A 21361-nucleotide genomic window follows, 5' to 3' on the forward strand; every position below is an offset into this window, starting at 1 on the left:
ATCACAGCAAACACAATAACCACATTAATCACAGTAAACACAATAATCACAATAAACACAACAAACACAATAACCACATTAATCACAGTAAACACAATAACCACAATAAACACAACAAACACAATAACCACATTAATCACAGTAAACACAATAACCACAATAATCACAGTAAACACAATAATCACAGCAAACACAATAACCACATTAATCACAACAAACACAATAATCACAGTAAACACAATAATCACAGCAAACACAATAACCACAATAATCACAGCAAACACAATAACCACATTAATCACAGTAAACACAATAACCACAATAAACACAACAAACACAATAACCACATTAATCACAGTAAACACAATAACCACATTAATCACTGTAAACACAATAACCACAATAAACACAACAAACACAATAACCACATTAATCACAGTAAACACAATAACCACATTAATCACAACAAACACAATAATCACAGTAAACACAATAATCACAGCAAACACAATAACCACAATAATCACAGTAAACACAATAATCACAGCAAACACAATAACCACAATAATCACAGCAAACACAATAACCACATTAATCACAATAAACACAACAAACACAATAACCACATTAATCACAGTAAACACAATAACCACAATAATCACAGCAAACACAATAACCACATTAATCACAATAAACACAACAAACACAATAACCACAATAATCACAGCAAACACAATAATCACAGCAAACACAATAACCACAATAATCACAGTAAACACAATAATCACAGTAAACACAATAATCACAATATCACAGTAAACACAATAATCACAATAAACACAATAATCACAATAATCACAGTAAACACAATAATCACAATTAACACAATAATCACAATAATCACAATAATCACAATAATCTCAATAAATACAATAAACACAATAATCAAAATAATCACAATAAACACAATAAACACAATAAGAGTCCGGCGAGTGGCTGCACAAGATGGCTGCGTAGATTTCAGCTCCTCAACCCATCGCCTACAATTTTGTTTATAAAGACCGTTTGAGTGTTTTTTTCCTGAACAGCAAATTATTTTTACGTGGAGTAAAGAACCGTGACGTTTTTATACGGGGCAGTCTTCGCCTGATGGTGATTTTGAGATCGGGTAAGGGCGCAATGACTGAGTTGGAAGCTAAAATGGACACTGTGCTATCCAAGCTAACCAGCGTGGATAGCGTGCTGGGAAAAATAGATGCTCGTATTGCTAGCATGGACAGCCGCTTTGCTGGTTTTGATGCACGCCTCGACAATCTGCAAGGCGAGGTGTCTGGTATTCGGGCGGACTTTACATCGCAAAAAAAGGAAATTGGCAAAATAAGAAAGGAGGTTAGCGTGATGCAAGCTAATGTGGGAGCTAACTCCAGCAAGCTAGCTGAACACGATACCGATTTGGAAACTATGCGATTTAAGTTAGCCGACATGGAGGACCGGAGCAGACGCTGCAATGTGAGGATCAACGGGCTGCCGGAAGGGACGGAGGGATCTAATGCTATCCAGTTTCTCACTCAAAACCTGCCGGAGTGGTTTCCCTCTCTTGGCAACCTCCAGAGAGAAATGATGAGGGCGCACCGCATCTACAACGGTACCGGGGCTACAAACGTGCGGAGCCGCACTCTGATTTTCTGCTGCCTCCGGTACACAGTCAGACAAGATATCCTCGCCGCTGCAAGAAGAAAGCCTCCCGTCATCGATGGTCGGAAACTACGTTTTTCACCGGACTACAGCGCCCAGACAGTGAAGCGACGTTTGGCCTTCTCCACGACCATGGATCAAGCCAGGGCGAACGGCATCGAGTTTTTCCTGACCTACCCGGCCACCCTGAAGATCAAATCCAAAGCTGGCGCGATGGAAGCCTTCCAATCCCCGAGTAAAGCCGAGGAATAGATCAGGTCGCTGCTGAGAGGATCGCCCGGAGCGGACTGTGATGATACAGACATCTAGTTGGTAACTATATCCACAGCCAGCTTTTAGGTACACCTCACTCTGTGACTTTTCATTATGCCCTTATTCCACAATGCTACTTGTTTATTGACAAGTTGCTAGCCATGACTGCCCACTGCGCAAAGAGACGTCCAAACGACGTTTTTTCCAAGTCATTTTTGCACGTCTAATTTTGGTCACCTCAAGGTGCAGACTGTTACTCCAGACGACGTCTTTCTTTCAACGTATACCCGACGTCCATTTATGACGTCCACAGTACCGCCGTGCAGGATCTATTTCTAGTCCAAATATGGTCGTTGTGGACGTCTTTTCTACGTCAAATTATAACTCATTAGGGCCCGAGCGCCGACGTCGGGCTGCGAAGCCCTATTGAAATTGAACGGATTTTAATTATTCTTATTATTATTTATATTATTTATTTATATATATATTTTTTTACTGGTTTAGTTCCTATGCATAACCAAATGACGCTAGTAAAATTAGCTGGTACAGGAAAACAGGTTCCTACCTTCTGGACACGTTTCTACAGTCACGTTATAATAAATCACAATCAAATCCTGACTGTTTTGTCACCCATTTTTATTTTGCAGACGTCGACAATGCAACAGCAGGCAATACAAACGTGTATATATAAAAAAAAAAAACTCTGACTATAAAATTATAAGAATATAAAATATATACTGTTATAAAAGTAATAACCATATGAACACAGAACAGCAACTACAGTGTAGAACATGTAAATCAAACAAATCAAACAAATCAAATCAAACAAAATTAGTCTTGAGTGGCGGTGAAGCCCCCCCCTCCACTCCTTTGCGGGGCATGCTTCAGATGATCTGAAGCATGGCTCCTTATTTGGTCCTCTGTGGCCTGACCATCAAACTGCATGACTCCATCTGCAAGTAGATAAAGACAAATGATAAGAAATATGTAAAGGCAAACGGCGGTCATACACCAAGTCTGCATATCTGTAAGCAAAAATATGTTGCTCATGCTATGCATCAAAAACCATCGGCCATTGTAGACAGTTGGCATTGTATTTTAAATGTCAACGGAGAAGGAAATATTTTCAAGTCATTATTTAGAGATTGGCAGGATCAAAATTTTCTTCCCTTCAACATGGTATAGACTAGGCTGATGCACACCTAAATAGAATCTTTAAAAGACAGGTGCATTGGAACATGGGATTGGAGTCAACAAGGGGAAAAAAGTGTCTCCTGCACACTGTCCAATCACTTGCAAAAGACAAAAGAGACAACGTTTCGGTTCAAGCAGAAAAAAAATCGTTTTCCCTTGTTGACTCCCTTACCGTCAACATGAAATATAGGCTTACCTTGTATTGCTCTGTAGATTTTTGTATTTTCAATTGCTTTTTCCCCCTTTTTCCCCTTGCCCTTCATATTAAAAGTACTCATCAGGGCATTAGTGAAGAGTCTAAAGGAAAATAGAATACATCTATGAATCAATTTGAACAATAATATGCAGGGATAACAGAGGAATAGCACATGTCATAAACCCTTCATAATACATTGATAAAGGGCAGCTAGTCTATACAATGCATTGTGTTGTGAACTTTTAATTCAATTTTCACTTGTTATTGCATACTCAGAATACGGACACTGCTAATGAAAACATGCAGTCTGATCCACAGCCAGAAAAAAAGTTCAGACATTGAAAAAGCACATACTCCTCTCATTTTGAACTGTCACCGTTGTCTTGACAAGCCCCTTGAGGGTTTTTTTCCTGACCTCCCAGCATGTCCACTGTGTATAATGTCTTTTTATTGTTTGTTTTTCTTATTCTATAGATATTGTAACTGACTTTGTGCTAAATAAATCATAATCAAATCATTATTATCTGTTGCACTTTGAAGTGCCCCCCCCCTTTTCCCCAGCTGTTAAACCGGCCTGCACTACCTTCCTATGATTCAGTCTGCCATCCAGTCCTCCCATTAAGCTGGCCTGCTCTCCCTGCACCCCCCCCCTACCAGAAGCTTCCTTCTTCAGCTGTTGTTAGTTAACATTTTCATGCTAACCACACACTATGTTATAAACTGTTTTCTTGTCTGTAACATCTATTGCACATCTGTCCGTTCTGGGTGAGGGATCCCTCCTCTGTTGCTCACTCTATGGAGTTTTTCCTCAGTCGATGTGAGTGTCTGAGGATGTTGTTATGATGCCATGAAGCCCTTTAAGACAAACTGTTTGTAAAAATGGGCTATACATATAAAATTGCCTTGCCATACTAGCCAAACATTAAACACAAAATTAATACTTCATGTAGAAACATACCTGTCAAGAACCTTGTGGACACAGTCCTTGGTTGTCTTCCCACCAACTTTTGCTATTTGCTTCACCTGTTGAAATAAGTACATGACAACGTTGACTGACAGTCCCCAGAGGAACCTAACTGTGTGTGAGTGCACTGGTTCTGTATTCCACACTTGTAAAACCTACCAAAGTGTCAAAGGCCGCTTTGTCAGTTATTAGGCGTTGCTCCTCTTTATCAAAATCATCGACCGTGGCTATCCTTTCGATATGGGCAGTTGAAGATGCAGGCTGTGCAACCTTCAGTTCATTTCGGACCTCAACCAACAACCCCAAGACCTTCTTCTGGTACACTGAAATAAATGAGCACATTTGTTGATTACAATAGTTACCTCCAATATGAATTGCTAGGCTAGCTAGCTGGTTCACAATGGTTTTGTAATCAGCCTCAGTGTTTGTCATTAATACAAGCGTAGGTTTTTTTTTTTTGTTATCTGACATGATGGGAAGAAACCACCCTACAATTGATGTAGAAAATGAAGACACTAGGGATATAAATCTTTGGGTGTCTCATGGTTCGATTAAATTCAAAAGTGATTCTCGAATGATGTGCATCAGGACAGCACTGTGCTCTCCAGCTGGTTCACTTGCAGCTGCACAGATGAGCTGTCAAGAGGAGCACCACTGTTCCTCTCTCTGGCTCTTTCTTCGTGTTTGCACTTTTTATAAAAAGTTCAAAATCTAAAGATGTAACCTACGTCTGAGCCCCAATCAGCTGCACAGCAGTGTGTATTTTATAAGGGCAAAAAAGAAAATGTGGTCACTGATCTGCACAAGCCCAGTCACAGACATTCAATCGAGCATTTTAGTCCTATCAATTAACAGAGTTGTTTGCAGCAACTTAACTAGCAACAACACAGCTTGCTGCATATATGGAAGACTGTGAGACAGATGTTAAAAGATCAATTTCTGAAGTTTATGAATCGACACAGAATTGTGGACGATAAGAAACATGTACATGAATTGATTTTCCCCCGACCCTAGAAGCGACTCATAATTGAAAAGTGGAATGAAATGGAATTCTGTATCTTGCTTGTGTCATTCTGTATCTATTTGTTGTTTGTTTTATGTTATGCTAAACTGTGATTTTATGTTTCCTTTAAGCGCACGTATGCACGCATTTAAGAAACATTTCCACTGCTATGTGCAGGGGACAATAAAGGTTTTCTGAATCGGAATCTGAACAGGGAGGGAGAGAAAACTACCCCCCCCCCCCCCCCCCCCCCCTCTGTTTTTTTCACAAATCGCATACTGCATATTAGACTACACACTTACCATCCCATGGCAACGGGAAGGTCCACTTTCCACTCCCTGCATCTGCACCACAGAAAGTATGTTTTAGAAATTACCAAATGACAGAACTCTCAACAGATTTGTGCCACATTAGTAGTTTTAGAGTACATCAATGCTACTGACTGAAGTGTTTTGATGAAAATAGTGGTCTTAGGACAACTCACTCGGCCTTGGTGTGTGATGGGGGGGGCTGGTATGACGTTTGGAGGCCTCTCTGTCGCTGCCGGACCTGTGGCGCCGCTTGGAGGCCTCTCTGTCGCTGCCGGACATGTGGCGCCGCTTGGAGGCCTCTCTGTAGCTGTCGGACATGTGGCGCCGCTTGGAGGCCTCTCTGTCGCTGCCGGACATGTGGCGCCGCTTGGAGGCCTCTCTGTCGCTGCCGGACATGTGGCGCCGCTTGGAGGCCTCTCTGTAGCTGTCGGACATGTGGCGCCGCTTGGAGGCCTCTCTGTCGCTGCCGGACATGTGGCGCCGCTTGGAGGCCTCTCTGTCGCTGCCGGACATGTGGCGATATCTGGAACTGGACCTGTATTGGGACACATTGTTGCGTTGGTTGCTGGATCCATCACTGGATGTAGTTCCATTTTTTGATTCAAATTTTAATCACTGTGCAGTTTTCTAACTGACACAATATGCCTTATCTGGTTTCTTTACCTGGAGCGATGGCCAACAATGACACTACCTTTGGCTGCATGTCGAGATCCTGAAAAACACAACAAATGTCCTTAAATTTCACAAGGCCTGATAAAATAGCAAAGTCATGAGATGAACACTTACTGGACTTCGACAGGTGAGAGCCTAAAAAAGACAAAGAATGTTCAGAGATGGAAAATAGTTGAAATGTAAACAAAAAGGTGAGCATTACTTCTGTTAAATATTTACCTGGTAACGATGTCTCCCTTCCCCCAGATCCACTGGCACGCTCCACCAGACCAGAGAAGGCTGAAACATATGATTGAGCCTATAACTACCGTCTTGTGTGTAAAGAATACCGTAAAACACCAAATGAAGGCCTGGGGGTTTATTTGCTTAAATCGCTCAAAACAGCAGCTGTTAGGGACCTGCCTTTATTAATAGTGTGTCTCCATTCAACCTAAACCTCACCAGATATAACAACTACTGGACCTACTTCTGGGGGAAAGAGAGGCTTCACTCCGTGGCGGCAGGCGACGGTGGAACGATACGCGTTTCCAGAGACATTAAAGACGGCCGGGGCAGACTCGTTCCCGCGCGTGGTCCAGATACCAGGAGACTGAGAGCCTCCGTCATGTCAGTCCTCTGCCCTTCCTGATCGGCCCCAAGTTGCAAAAGCCCCCCAGACGCCCAGTCTCTCCACTCCTCTCCCACACTTTAGCCCCTGTCCTGGGCTACACATTGTGGGCTCGCTCCACTGTCCTTTTTTTTTTTTTTTTTGAGGGAATGAAATAACTATTAATAATGCAATTTAAGATAACTACATACGCGTACAAGTAATCAGAACAGTAAAAAAGGGCTGCCACTTCACGCGGCTGGTTCTTTGCTAAGGTCCCGGATGCATCAAAAGTGTCCAAACTGAAAAAAAGAGATGTCCGCACACTTAGATCTACTACACTACTTTTAAAAAGGAGTAATAGGCTAAGTAATTTAAAACGAGGCGCGAGCAGAGCCGACACTGTGCAGACAGGTGCCTAAGAGTGGATGAGAGGAGTGGACAGACGGCGCAGGAGCAACCAGCCGAGAGGCATCTCGTTGGTCCTCGGCCGTCTTTATTGTCTCGGACACTTTAGATTTGTTTACGGTTATTTGTTTGTGTTCAGGGAGGCTATATATGCATAGAATAATTTTTGGCAACCAGAAAAACAATGTTTGACCCAGCATTTAATACAAAAAAATATTTTGCTACACCCAGTGGAAAATTGGGACTGGTGGCAAATGGGACTCGGCCATTATTTGAAGTTTTACAGTAGTCAATATTGCAAAGGGAGAATACTCACGAGAAGTGGACATTTCCCTGCGATGTGAGCTTTCCGCACGCTCCGCTTGTATGGACATGTCTTCATCCTCAGAGGCTGAAACACATCCAAACCAGCCTCTAACCATCATCTTGTCAATACACCACATTAACTGGCTTCATAAGTTGTCATCAGTACTCACAAAGATTTGCTAGATTAGCTGTGCCCTTAATGGGCTGCAGCTTTTTCGGTGGAGCAGGGTAGTTGGGCAGCTTGGCACCTAGAGGTTAGTAGAACAAAAAAATATAAGCATCCTCATCTTCAACATTTATCAAATTTAAGAGTTTTGAAACTGGAATTTCAAATTCATTGTAGAAAAATATTACCTCCGACACTCTGCTCTTCCTCATCTGAATCCGTTAATACTGAAGAAAAAAGGTGTTAGAAACATTGATGTGTGATGTGAGGCCAAATTTCTGTATTTTGATTCTATAGTAATGTATCAATTACTTGAGAATGTGAAAAAATACCATTACTTAGAAAACCCTCAGGAATCTTTTTTTTGGTGCGGTTCCTCGATCTCATCACCACCTCTTCAGCATCGTCCTGCTCTGCCTGACTGGTCAAATTATAGTTTTCGCATTCTCTACGGACAGCTAGAAGTGAGACAATTAAACATTTGAAAACATTCAACCTTCAAACTTTCAAGTATATTTTGACTTGGACATACATGTCATTTTATTGTCATCAAAACAGTACCGATACTTGCCTGATGTCATTGTAATCTTTATTAATGGGTATGTCATCCAGTCATCCTGGGGGTTCTGTTTCTCCTTTATAGCCTTCTCCGTTTTGGTGGTGCTCATTCGTGGCCATCTTACAATACTTTTTGTCTCGTCAATCCAGTTCTCAGGAACCACACCCTCCTCCTCGATTTCATCCTCCTTCCAAACTGCCCTTGCATACATGACCTGTGAAGGACAGCATATGCATGTTAATTTAAGTTACACATTTTTATTTTGCCTAAGCATGTAGTAGACCAGTGGTTCTCAAACTTTAAACATTTTTAATATTTGATGAAACACAGTTACAGACCTGTATTTCCTAAATTTCAAACGTACGGGCTCTGGAAGCCATTTTGAGAACCACTGCAGACATTTATATGAACTGAATAACAGATGCAAGAGGATATAAAATGACATGAACCCTATTCCACAAATCACCAAGTGTCATGTTAGAAGAGACAACACAGAGCTAGAAGTGGCAGAAATGAATATGCATATATATTCCAAATTCTCATTGGAAAGAAAAGATTACCAATAAGTAAATGGCACCCAGTTATGTTAGTGGATAAAGCAAGAGAGTTGAGTTTGAGAGGGTTTGGATGTGTGGAGGGGGGATGAGGGTTACATTCAGAAAAGGATGTTTTGACAAGAGGCCAAAGCAGGTTGCAGTGAGGGATGACAGGTGGGGGGGATTATCAGAGGATAGAAGCAACAGATGGATGGGATATAGCTTTAAAAAAATATGAAAATTGAACCTTTAATATGTGTGTTCCAGACCATGGCGGAGTGGTATGAGCACAGCACCACCAGATTCTTGTGGGAGGTAGGCCACCTTGCGGAACAGATCCTTCTGACGCAGCAGCCCATTTTTCATCCTGACTTGACCATTTCCTATGCAGACTATATTTAAAAGTCCAGAGCTACATGGTTGGTGAAATAATGGTGAGGTGTGACGCTGGTGCAGGATTTGACAAGCCAAGGTACCATCTGCATTTTTTTGTCGAACAAAAGCAAATCTTTCATCTTCCAAGAGAAAACAACTGTCCCTTTCTTTAACAGAAACAAACACTTTAGGATGCATTTTGCTCTTGTTTACTTCTGAATGATCGATTTCTGACAAACGCCTGGTGACTTGTTCTAGAGGATTTCTCCCACTCCTCACATGTTTTTTGATTTGTTGCAGGTAGTTTTCAAATGGAAAACAGGAAATGTCATTTAAGGAGCAGTTGAAGTGGCTGGCATCTTCGTGGAGATGATTTAGTCCATGTACATTGTACACAGGAAAGGTCTTGCCATACAGGACAGTACAGCTGGTGACAAAGTGTTTGATGAGTTCATGAGCATATTGGAGATAGGTATTTCGAATCCTGTCATCTGACTCGAGCAGTATGGACATGGCTACTGTTAAGGACAAAAAATGCTTGTACCTTTCAGGGGACAGGACAGTTTTTAATACCACGGGTCCAGTGTATAGCAGAAACTGTCGAAATTCAGTGGCTTTCCACCTATCTATTTCATGTAGACCACGTGGTTGCCGAGCAAATTCACTCGGCATCCTTCCTCTCAGTGCAATTAGCTTTTGAGAAATTGCATCCCTTTGCCTCACAGATAAACGACAGATTTTTGGGCCACGAGTCAAGTAAATCAAGAGGCGTCTGACTACTCCCAAGCAGACCATATGCATGTAGTCTAACACAAATGAACTGATACAAGGAATTCCTGCAGCAATGAAGGGGCTGACATCAGTTTGATGGTTCTTGTACTCCACTCTAGAGAAACGGTCATCTGTTCGAGAAGTGCATTGCTGTTCACTGAATACCATTCTTCCCTCCACACGAGTACCTCTGATTATACATCTCTCACAACTCTCATACGAAGCATGACCCTTAATACATTTGAGATATGCCCGTGCTGGCGCATCACAGATGAGAGCATCAATGTTGACAGTGTAGGTCTGACCTTTATAAACTAAACCATTGTCTTTGAGATGTTTGTACTCGGTCAAGAAGTCTTTCAGATAGTCCTCAAGTGGACTTGGCTTACTTTTCCCACTAAACATTGCTGCAATAAAGGGCTCAAAATGGTCACACTTCACCAGTATTGGCCAGAATTGGACTCCACTACTTTTGAAAAGTGGGATGCCGTCAATGTTTACAGTGAGGTGCACATCATTATTGTCCATCAAACTTAGGTAACGACAGATTCCCTTTTCTAAGCCGTAATACTTGTAGTGCCCCCCACATTTAGGCTCTGTTGTGTTTTGTTGTGGTGTAGCAAGGAGTGTCCGGCAATCCACAGGCAACAGGTGCCCTTGCTTTCTCAACGTGGACAATAACCCGTTGAGTGCTCTGTGTGTCACTTTGTGCTCTGTAGCCCACTGCCTAAGGTCATCTTCAAGGTTGCTGATCGCTTCAGCTTCATCATCATCAGGTTCATATTCGGAGTCAGTAGACAAATAGTCCAAATCAGTGTCAAAATCAGAGCTAGGAACGCTGTCACTTGTTAAGCTGCGTGGGGTCCTAGGCACACTGCTATAACTACTCTGACTCCCAGGCACAACATCGCTATCATTGTCACTGCTTTGATGTTCGTCTTCGTTGTCATGACGCAGAAGTTCAGCCATGTCTCTTTGGCGTTTTCGCCATTTTCTCATTTTCATAGCCATCTGTAGACACAGATGCAGTACAAGTCAGTTTAGTCTGACAATTTATGGGTGTGTGCAAAGGAGCATGAGGTCACTCTGTACCTTGTTTAGGTGGCTTCCAAAAATACTTGAAATGGAGGACCAAACACCACCTGACAAAAGGATAAGAAAAAAGGATTTAGAAACACCTTACTAAAACTTTACAATACAGTACTCCACTGCACTAAATTGTTAAGCATTTGGCTGCAAACCCCCACGTGGCTGTGTCTGAAGCACCCCCTCCCCCCGCCTGTATATTGGTCCGTGCTGCTAGCCCCATTAGCTGTCCCGGGTGTTAGCAAGTGCTAATATCTCTCTCTCTCTGTCTATCTCAGCAGCAGCACGTCAAAGAAAAAGAAATAAGCGCTGGAGCCGCGGACCCATAACCGGCTGTCACCGACAAATAAAGCCTCGACCGGTAACAAGAAAGATGGCTGTGTTGTGAGGTAGCTCGATGCCAACTTCGACTAGCGTTAGCGGTTAGCATCCGCTGCTAACACCCGGCCGCTCCCCAGCTCAACACAATGGCCCTCCTGCTCGTTAACACTGGAGGCCTGTTGCCGATAACGGTCGTGTAATGGCCCACGGCTCCAGCGCTTCACTCCATGTATTTATTTTTCGCCGGTTTCGTTGTACGTTAAACAAAATTGGTCGTGTTCAAAAGCTAACGTTAGCAGATGTAATGCTAATTGTAGCAACAACAGGTTTGAGGCATAAAGCTAAAACGGCAAACGCTATAAATGCATAAATGAACATAAAATTAACTTATGGGTCTATGTGCTGACCGAACTTACCTGCAATTTAGTGGACGACGTAGAAGAACGTGTGCTCGTTGTAGAGCCGAGTGGCCATTTGCTTTCAACGTAGAGAAACACCTGGGCCAATGGGAGTGGCTCTTATGATGTACGTTGATGACGCAATGCCTCAGCCAATCACAATGGCGTTGACTGAAATATTACTTATATTCAAAAATAATGTTTAATCACAAAATATGTAATCATGCCCATACTACTACTACTACTATGATAATAATAATAATAATAATAATAATAATAATAATAATAATAATAATAATGTAAATAAATAAATTACATCATGTCAATTACCTGCACCTGTCTTAGACGTCGAAATAAGTGACCTAGCTCGACGTTCAAATGTTCAACTGCATATTGACGTCCAAGTGGGGTCATGATTAGACGTCCAAATAGCAGACCTAGTTTGCACGTCGTGTAGTGGTCCAGAATTGGTCTTGGACCGACGGACGCAATATAGACATGATCTGGACGTCTATCAGACGTCTAATGTTTGGTGGGTGGACTGCAGGCTAATCCTAGCTGCTAATGCCATGTCCGATCCTTCACAGACATTGAGACCCACGTTAACCGGCTCATGGTTATTGATAAGCGCACAATCTTTTTGGTTTTGTTGCACACTTTCTGAGTTATTTGCTTCCCATGCAGACTCATAGCCCACTGCCCGGATTGCATTCTTTTTATTTATTTCATCTTTCACTATGTGAAATTGGGATGATGATTTTGTCTCCTAATGTGCTTGTTTATATTCAAGAAAGGGGCTGGGCTGGTATATCTGTTTTTGGTAAGGAGATTATTGCCGTTTTTTGTGTTCATTATATTTGCTCAACGGTTCACTGTGTTATTTAAGTATTGGGTTGGGTCCTGCTCCTTCGCGGCCCTCTTTTCATACCGATCGCGGATCAACATCAAAGTGTTTGTTTTCTTTATTGTTTTGTATGGTTTAATATTATGTTTTTAAGTGTATTTGTTTTGTCATTGGGGTTAAGGTGCCACCTTGGGGTTTATAGGAATATTGTGAGGGATGTGTCTTTTTTATATTTCGGGGAACATGTTCAGAAATGGATATTGGTTAGTATGAGGAGATTTTGTCTATACCGGCTGCTTACCACTCTGTCTAAATCTGTGAGCAGTATCTGGAGCATAATACAATTTAATGGGTGAATTATCAATTTTGGTGTGGAATTGTGATGGTTTGAATATACCCCACAAACGAACCAGTGTGTTAACTTTACTGAAACGAAGGAGAATAGACATAGCCTTATTTCAAGAAACACATCTGTTAAAGAAGGACTCAACTCGCATGGCCAACAGATTTTATCACACTATAACATCTTCCTCAGCAGAATCGAAAAGTAGGGGAGTGGCCATTGTTTGTAAACGCAATTTGAATATTAAAGTTTTGGATACATGGTCAGACAATAAGGGGAGGATGACGATTGCTAAAATAGAAATGTATGGAAGAAAGATAGCTATTATTTCAGCCTATGCCCCCAACAAATTTGATAAGGAATTTTATAGTGCACTCACTCAGGAAATGTTGCAACTGACCGAATACTCATTTATTGTTGGTGCTGATATGAATGCTGTCTGGCAGGTATCTGAAAGGTCTAGTGCGACTGCTAATAGGGACCAGGAGCTGGCGACTGCAGCCTTACAGGCCTGGGTGGAGAGTTTGGGATTGATCGATGTCTGGCGTACTTTTAACCCAACTTTGACAGATTACAGCTTCTTCTCGGCCAGGCACAAAACCTCCTCGAGGATAGATTTTCTTTTTTCTTCACCTCAGCTGTTTCAGAATATGAATAATGTCACTCTACTTCCAATGGCGCTTTCGGATCATAAAGGGGTCTACGGCAATGTTTTAATTGGTGGTCTTTCAAAAAAAGCAGCTAGATGGCGTTTTAACTCTTCACTATTGGGGAATGAGGCTTATAAATCACAATTTAACGCTCAATTACAGGATTTCTTAGATATTAATGTGGGCTCAGTAAAAGATCCCAGAGTTCTTTGGAACGCTGTTAAGGGATTCATTAGGAGTAACGCCACTCTATTCTCTTCGAACATGCGCAAGGCTAGAGCTGTTACACTACAAAACTTAGAGGCAGACTTTGCTAGATTAGATTCAATATTACAAACTAATTATTCCAGACAGATTGAAATACAACGTGACATTATTAAGAAGGAAATAAATAATATTCTAAAACAACAATCAGAATTTCTAATACATAGGACTAGACAACGATATTATTTCCATGGCTCGAGGCCCAGTCATCTTTTGGCTTCCAGAATTAGATCCAATGAATCCTTTGCAGATATTCCATCCATTAGATCGTATACTGGTAATATCACAACTGACCCTAAACAAATAAATGAAACCTTCAGAACCTTTTATTCTAACTTATATCAATCAGAAATTCAAGCAGATAATGATGGGTGTGCTAAATTTCTTGATAAGATAGACCTTTCCGAGGCTCTCAGAAAATGATGCTGCAAATCTGGATGCACCAATTTCTTTGGAGGAACTGAGGGGGGCAGCATTAGCCATGCAAAGAAATAAATCTCCAGGTTTTGATGGGATACCCCCCGAGTTTTATGTTACATTTTGGGAAAAACTTGGTCCACTAATGTTGGATATGATGAGAACATCAATAGACGAAGGTTGTTTTTCACGAGATGTTAACCTTGCAATAATTTCTTTGTTGTTAAAGAAAGATAAGGATCCAGTTGATTGCGCCAGCTATAGACCTCTTAGTTTACTAAACGCTGACCTTAAAGACCGTGTAAAGCAAATTCAGCCATTTTCTTCTAAACACATTAAATAGGTCATAAATGTATTCCCTTAAAACATGTAAAAAGTAATTCAACCATTTAGAATGTAATTATGGAGCTAGGCTGCCAAACTGTTTTTCTACATTTCTGTGTCCAGGATTTAATGGGCGGGTCAGCTAAGCATAGCCGCGTTACGTAACGCGGCTATCATTAGCATAAACCCCGCCCTGCTGCGCCATCTGTATAAATACGTTCAGCGCACTAGCTTCGGTGGTTTTCCCGCTCGCTCTCGTCTCGAGTCTCTAGCATCGCTTACTATAGTTTGCAGCTAGCTAACCAGTCAACCAGTCAGCTAACCAGTCATGTCTCCTCCAAGTCGCTCTTGCATCTTTCCTGGATGCCTTAGTGTGCAGGGTAATGGCTCAGTTAGCTTATTTAAGTTTCCTACCAACGACAACCTAAGGAAACGGTGGATCGATTTTGTCAAGAGGAGCTGTGGAGAGTTCAAAATCACCACCAACACCCGTCTCTGCAGTGTCCACTTTACCCCCGATAGTTACAGCAACTATCACCAGGTAAAGTCTGGATTTCTGAATAGTCCGTTGATGCTGGTCAGTGGGGCCGAACCGACCCTCTCCGTCCCCGGCTTGCATCCTCCCGTCCAGCCGACAGCAAGTGCCACCATCACGACAACCGCCATTATGTGCCCGCCAGCGACCGTCTCCTTCCCACCGACAGCGGCTGCCACCATCACGACCACCGGCAATATGTGCCCGCCGTCCGCGGCTGCCAGCATCACGGCCACCGGCATTACGTGCCCGCCACCGACCCTCTTCTTCCCGCCGTCAGCGGCTGCCACCATCACGACCACCGGCATTACGTGCCCGCCACCGACCCTCTTCTTCCCGCCGTCAGCGGCTGCCACCATCACGGCCACCGGCATTATGTGCCCGCCACCGACCCTCTTCTTCCCGCCGTCAGCGGCTGCCACCATCACGGCCACCGGCATTATGTGCCCGCCACCGACCGTCTCCTTCCCACAGACAGCGGCTGACACCATCACGACATCACGGTTTCCCCGCAGCGCTAATTTCAAGCATAGCAGACATGTCTCTTCAGAAAAAGTGTTTATTTTGGTAAATAATACAATAACAATAAAATACACAAAATACTTAAATCACAACATTTTTTAAAGTGTAGAACAGTGTGTGATCAATAGATTGGAGTGTTTGATGTTTAGTCATCTGCAGGTTGGACCTCCGTTCAATATCGCCGATGTCCGTCAGCTCTACAAACACAAACCAGAGAACAGAGAACAGCGGTTTAATCACAAACGTGTCCACGATGCTGCGAACACAGATGTTATGTTACGTTGGTAGTTGGTAACGTTTAGTGAGCCAACGGCAGTCAGAAAGTGGCATGCTAATGTTGTTGTTAGCAATATCACGCTAGCTGGCTAGCTAGCCGGTCAGCTTACATTACCCGAGGAAGCAAAGCCACTAGTTGCTGCTGTTACGAACGTAATCACTAGCTTGGTAAACTAAACAGAAATGTGTCGTTGGTTTGCAACGAGGTGAAACATTTTAAAAGTGAAACTTACCGGGAACAGTAACGTTAGTAAAACTCCGCAGCGGCGTATTTTCCCCCGTTGCCTCGATCGTTAATCCCGCCCCCAGCCCCTAACGTAAGCCGGGCCCAGTTCCAGCCCAGCAAAGAGTTGGGGCCGCTCGGGAACCAGTTTTCCAGGCCGAGAGCCGGCTCTTTGTCTGTGGAAACAGGAAGAACTGGTTCGCGATTGGGCACCGGCTCCGAACCGGCCCTCAAAATGCCTCGGTGGAAAAGGGGTATCAGAGTCAGTTTCTGGCTCCGATGGCTCAAACAGATAGGGCTGGGTCCTCCCAATGATGCTGCTAGCACTAGCTTCCATTGTTGCTGTAGGCCGCCTCCTTGTGCAGCACACGGAGGCGGCGCCTCTCCCGCGGTGGGCGTGGTTTCAGCGCCTCTAACTGACACGCCCCAGCGTTTTTCCATGATTTTGAGACCTAATTTTATATACTTAGCATTTTTTTTAATCTTTCAAATTTGGCTCAGTGGTCAATGATGCATATTACTGTGGTGTGACAAACTCATAACACAAATTTTTTGCTGCTTTACACGGACTTTAAGATTTATGCAAAAGTGCTTGCAAGACGCATACAAATTCACACGCCTGCATTAGTTCATTGTGACCAGACAGGATTTATTAAGACCAGGTTGGCTGCTGATAATGTTAGACGTCTCCTACATATAGTAGATGCCACAGCAGGTAAGAATACACCATCGGCAGTTCTTTCATTGGACGCGATGAAGGCCTTTGATAGGCTAGAATGGCGCTTTTTATGGGCTGTGCTAGAAAAAATGGGTTTTGGGGGGAATTTTGTACATATGGTCATGGTCCTGTACTCTAAGCCTTCTGCTCTAGTTCTCACTGGACAACTGACATCTGCTTTGTTTCCTGTCTCCAGGTCCTCTCGGCAAGGTTGTCCTTTGAGCCCAGCACTGTTTGCACTTTCTCTAGAACCCTTAGCCCAGATGATCCGTCAATCCGTTACCATGCAACCTATTTCAGTAGGCCGTACCTCTCATCATCTGGCGTTATATGCTGATGACGTACTTGTATTTATGGAGAACCCGGTCCAATCCCTTCAAACTCTGCTCTCTATCTGTAGTGAGTTCGGTGATCTATCTGGTTTCAAAATCAATTGGAATAAGTCTGTCTTGTTACCCCTTAATGACACAGCTAGAGCACTACAATTCCCACCTAATATCCCTGTTGTACAACAATTTAAATATCTGGGAGTACATATTTTCCCATCCCTGAATCGCATTGTTTCCCATAACTACTTGGAAATTTGGAATAAAGTTAAATCAGATTTAGATAAATGGACTGGCCTCCCCAATTCTCTTCAAGCCCGCATCTCCATTGTGAAAATGAATATTTTACCCAGGATTAATTTTGTGTCCTCTATGATTCCCCTTGCACCACCGGCTAATTATTGGAAAAGAATTCATTCTAGTATTTCACAATTTATTTGGAATAAAAAGCGGCCTCGCTTGAAACTGGCAACCTTGCAGAGAGGTAGAGGAGACGGAGGACTGGCAGTTCCTGATTTTAAATTGTATTTTTACTCCTTTGTCCTTAGACCTCTTTTTGTGTGGGCTAATGCTGATTTGTCTGTTTCTTGGCGTGAATTGGAGGAAGACATTGTTCAACCACTGACGTTGCAAGGGGCACTTTTTTCCAACATGTCCGACTCACAATGTAAGCTTCGTTTTGGTCCAATAGTCTCCTTTCTTATCCAGACCTGGCACACAGTTGAATCCCTGTGTAAAATACCTTGCAAGTGGCACACGCTCTCTCCGCTACTCCACAATAAGAGTCTTTTGATTGGAGGCAGACCCATCACGGCATCTCCTTGGAGTAACAGTACTATCCGCTATCTAGGTGACATTTTTAATGAGTCAGGGTTGCGCTCCTTTCAAGATGTGAGAGACACCTATGCCTTACCGCCTTCCTCATTCTTTTTTTATTTACAACTAAGACATGCTCTTAATGCACACAGTATTCCCCTAAAGCAAGCGTTATCTATTCACCCTCTTTATAAATTGATCATAACACAAAGAGTTAATAGTGGCTTGGTTTCCAAATTATACTCCTTTTTCCTGACATCTTCTTATTCTGACTTACCACTAGATAGGTTATGGAGAAGTGATCACCCTAGTCTGGATGCTAGGGTTGGGTACCGAACCCTGTACTTTTACCGGTACCGACCGAAACACGTCGGTATTACCGGGTATTGGTTCACGTAAAATCCAACGGTGCCAAATTTCGGTACTTTCACGTACATCCGGAGCAGAATGCACCAGCTGATATGCCTGAGTGTAACGTTATGTCCAACTCGAAACAGAAAGCAATTATGACCAATTTAGTGCTCCATTTACATGTAAACGTGTGTGTCTTGTGCCAGGAGGAGGCATACATCATAAATCAGAATAATATTCCTTAAAATGACTTAAATAATGGTGAACATTGACATATGGAACGCACCCACTGCTCTGAATCACGACTGGATCATGAGTCATCATGACAACGCGATTGCTGCGGCGACAGAAACTAGCAGCACACCGGCAGCTAGCAACATGGAGTCATCGCCGGCATCTCCAGGTAGGTTAACTATGTAATGTAGGTATTTGGATCGGTTGTTGGTAGAAGTGTGCAAAGTTGAATAACTGGTTAACGGTTGTAATGTTATTATCACCACCCTTTGGTTATTCCAAAATGTATAGAATCAGCAGCGTAGAATCATAACATGGCATAGCAACTAGCATAGAAGCTAGGCTATCCTATTACGGTGAAGTTCTGCTAACTTTAACGTTCAGTATTGGGGGTCGTTAACTAATCTACAAAAAGTAGGTTAGAGCTTAAATAAATTAAAGACCCTTAAAAGCTGTTTATTGACTTCTGTTCTGTGGACTGTGTTCGAGTTAACGTGAGTTGCCTAACGGTATGATGATGTTACGAAACTGTAACTTTCGTATCTTTGTATCTTTGTGTACAGGCTTCCTCCACACCCTCAGAGCGGGTGTTCTCTACGGCTGGGGACACAGTGAGTGTGGAGCGGGCAAGGCTACAACCTGAAAAGAGTAGATATGCTGGTCTTTCTGAAAAAGAATTACACCGCTTAGAATTGCGTAGTAGTAGCAGCAGCAGCGCTAGTTTTTTTTAGCTTGTTTGAGCTTGACTCTGTGTGTGTGTGTGTGTGTGTGTGTGTGTGTGTGTGTTTTAAAAAAAATGTTTACTGCCCCTACTCTGTGCGTTCATAATGTTTTATATGTTTAGGGGGGTAATACAATGTTCAGATGGCTGTGTGTGTGTGTGTGTGTGTTTTTTAAATGTTTACCGTCCATACTGTTCGTGTGTTTATAATGTTTTATATGTTTAGGGGGGTAATACAGTGGGGTTTTGTGTGTTTTGGGTGTTTGCATTCTGTTTAATAAAATGTTTAAACTGAGAAGTTGTGAGTTTTTTTTAACTGTAATCAAATGTTGTAGTCGTTAAAACCAGTCGTTACAGTTCAGTTACAGTAAGCAGTGGCGGCGCCAGGGGGGAGCTAGGTGGTGCTGTAGCTCCCCCTATAATAGCCATAGCACCCGCCCAGCACCCCCAAGAAATGTCTGTAGTTTTTTTATATTTAAATACTAATGTCATGCATGGACGTAATTTAGGGGGGGCACAGGGGACATGTCCCCTGCACATTTTCAAAAGGCCGTTTTGGTCCCGTGCACTTTTTAACGTCCAAAAACAATGTTACGCTATAGTAAACAGAGACGCGTCAAGCACTAGGACCAAGCGGAAAACGGCCGCTCAAGCTGAAGCCTGTTTCCCTTAGTCTAGACCGCCCACAAGCTCCTCGATTGGCTCTGCCGTTTCTTGTGTGATTGGCCGTCCCCGCTGTCACTCCATCTTGCTTGCACACCGACGGTCTGCTAGTCTGCGGTCAGGAGTCCTACAGGAGTCCGCTACTGGAAGTTGGGAGTTTGTTCTGCCTGGTTCACGTCAGCTAGAAGGATTGTAATATCAGAGGTTTTATTTACATTAACGTTTGAATCGGTGTCCATGTGCGTGTGTGCGCGCGTGCGTGTGTGTTTGGTAATTAGACGCAGCCAGGATGTCTAAAAAAAGAAAAGTGGACATAAGAGACTTCTTTAGAAGTCAAAGTGTGAGTTACTCAAAGAAATGCTTTACACCCGTCCTGCAACACCTTCACTGGCTCCCAATAAAGCAGCATATCCACTTCAAGATCCTCCTCATCATCTACAAAGCTCTCAATAATCTGATCAATAAAATGTATTATTATTATTGTTGTTATTATTACTATTGGATTAGAATTCGGTGATAATGTTTTGCTACATGATTTACAACCAGTCAAAGCAAAAAAGGGAACAGTAAACTTAAAATTAGCAATAGAAAACTAGAAGAACTACTAGAAAACACAGTGAACTGAAAGAGTTAGAGTTTTATTAAAAATACTTGTGTCCCCCCCCCACCTCTGAAATCAGAATTTTGTCCTTGATGTCATGTATGTTGTATCTATAGCCCTTGTGTTGAATACTTTTACATATATTGCTTATAGTCGTGGAACGAGTATAGTTAATGCGTGTACGCGTGTGTAGCTATATATACCAAGGGTGGTCCGATGCCACCGCCATAATGAAATGCCCCGAAATTCAAAGCACCTTCTCTTAAGTGTTGAGCATCCCCATAGCACCTGCAACAGAAAATCTCTGGAGCCGCCACTGACAGTAAGGTACCGAAAAAAGCATCGTTGGATACCGAGACCGAACACTAGGCACCGGCACCGGTACCGATATCGGTTCAAATGTGAAAGGTACCCAACCCTACTGGATGCTGATTTTGACTGGGAGCAGGTGTGGACGAGTATCAGGGAGGCTTCCCGCAACCCGAATCACCAACAGATTCACTTTAATTATGTCCATAGAACCTATCTCACTCCACGTAGACTACATGCAATGAAACTGATAACTGATCCGTCTTGCAGCCTCTGCAATTTGAATTCTCCAGGTACTTTCATTCACATGATGTGGGAGTGTCCACCGGTGGAACAGTTCTGGGCTAAGTTGGCCTCTCAACTATCAGACTTGACATCTGTAACTATCCCAGTGACAGTTCCTGTTCTGTTACTGAATGACTTAT

The 21361-nt window shown here is 42.8% G+C and overlaps 1 protein-coding gene and 1 long non-coding RNA gene across 3 annotated transcripts; both read right to left on the reverse strand.

The window, feature by feature from the left end:
• Positions 1 to 2547: 2547 nt before the first annotated feature.
• LOC311016048 (uncharacterized protein) lies at positions 2548 to 8207 on the reverse strand. 2 transcript variants are annotated; one of them, XM_084013535.1, is made up of 13 exons: positions 8086 to 8207; positions 7942 to 7980; positions 7758 to 7835; positions 7598 to 7672; positions 6507 to 6566; positions 6402 to 6422; positions 6279 to 6327; positions 5789 to 6150; positions 5607 to 5648; positions 4461 to 4624; positions 4296 to 4360; positions 3338 to 3438; positions 2548 to 2900 (listed from the first exon to the last, which is right to left on the reverse strand). In XM_084013535.1, the coding sequence occupies exons 1-13, from the start codon at positions 8138 to 8140 to the stop codon at positions 2779 to 2781; spliced, it is 1233 nt and encodes a 410-aa protein (XP_083869661.1). In that variant the 5' UTR covers positions 8141 to 8207; the 3' UTR covers positions 2548 to 2778. The 2 variants fall into 2 exon arrangements, with proteins under 2 accessions (XP_083869661.1, XP_083869662.1); XM_084013536.1 differs by lacking the exons at positions 2548 to 2900; positions 3338 to 3438 and adding an exon at positions 4091 to 4192.
• Positions 8208 to 8217: 10 nt separating this feature from the next.
• LOC311016049 lies at positions 8218 to 12331 on the reverse strand. Its single transcript, XR_014597435.1, has 3 exons — positions 11087 to 12331; positions 9096 to 11005; positions 8218 to 8526 (listed from the first exon to the last, which is right to left on the reverse strand). It is a non-coding gene; the product is annotated as an uncharacterized lncRNA (long non-coding RNA).
• Between the last annotated feature and the right edge of the window lie 9030 nt (positions 12332 to 21361).

This window comes from Eutrigla gurnardus (assembly GCF_963514095.1).
Source record: "Eutrigla gurnardus genome assembly, chromosome: 7".
Taxonomy (NCBI): Eukaryota; Metazoa; Chordata; class Actinopteri; order Perciformes; family Triglidae; genus Eutrigla; species Eutrigla gurnardus.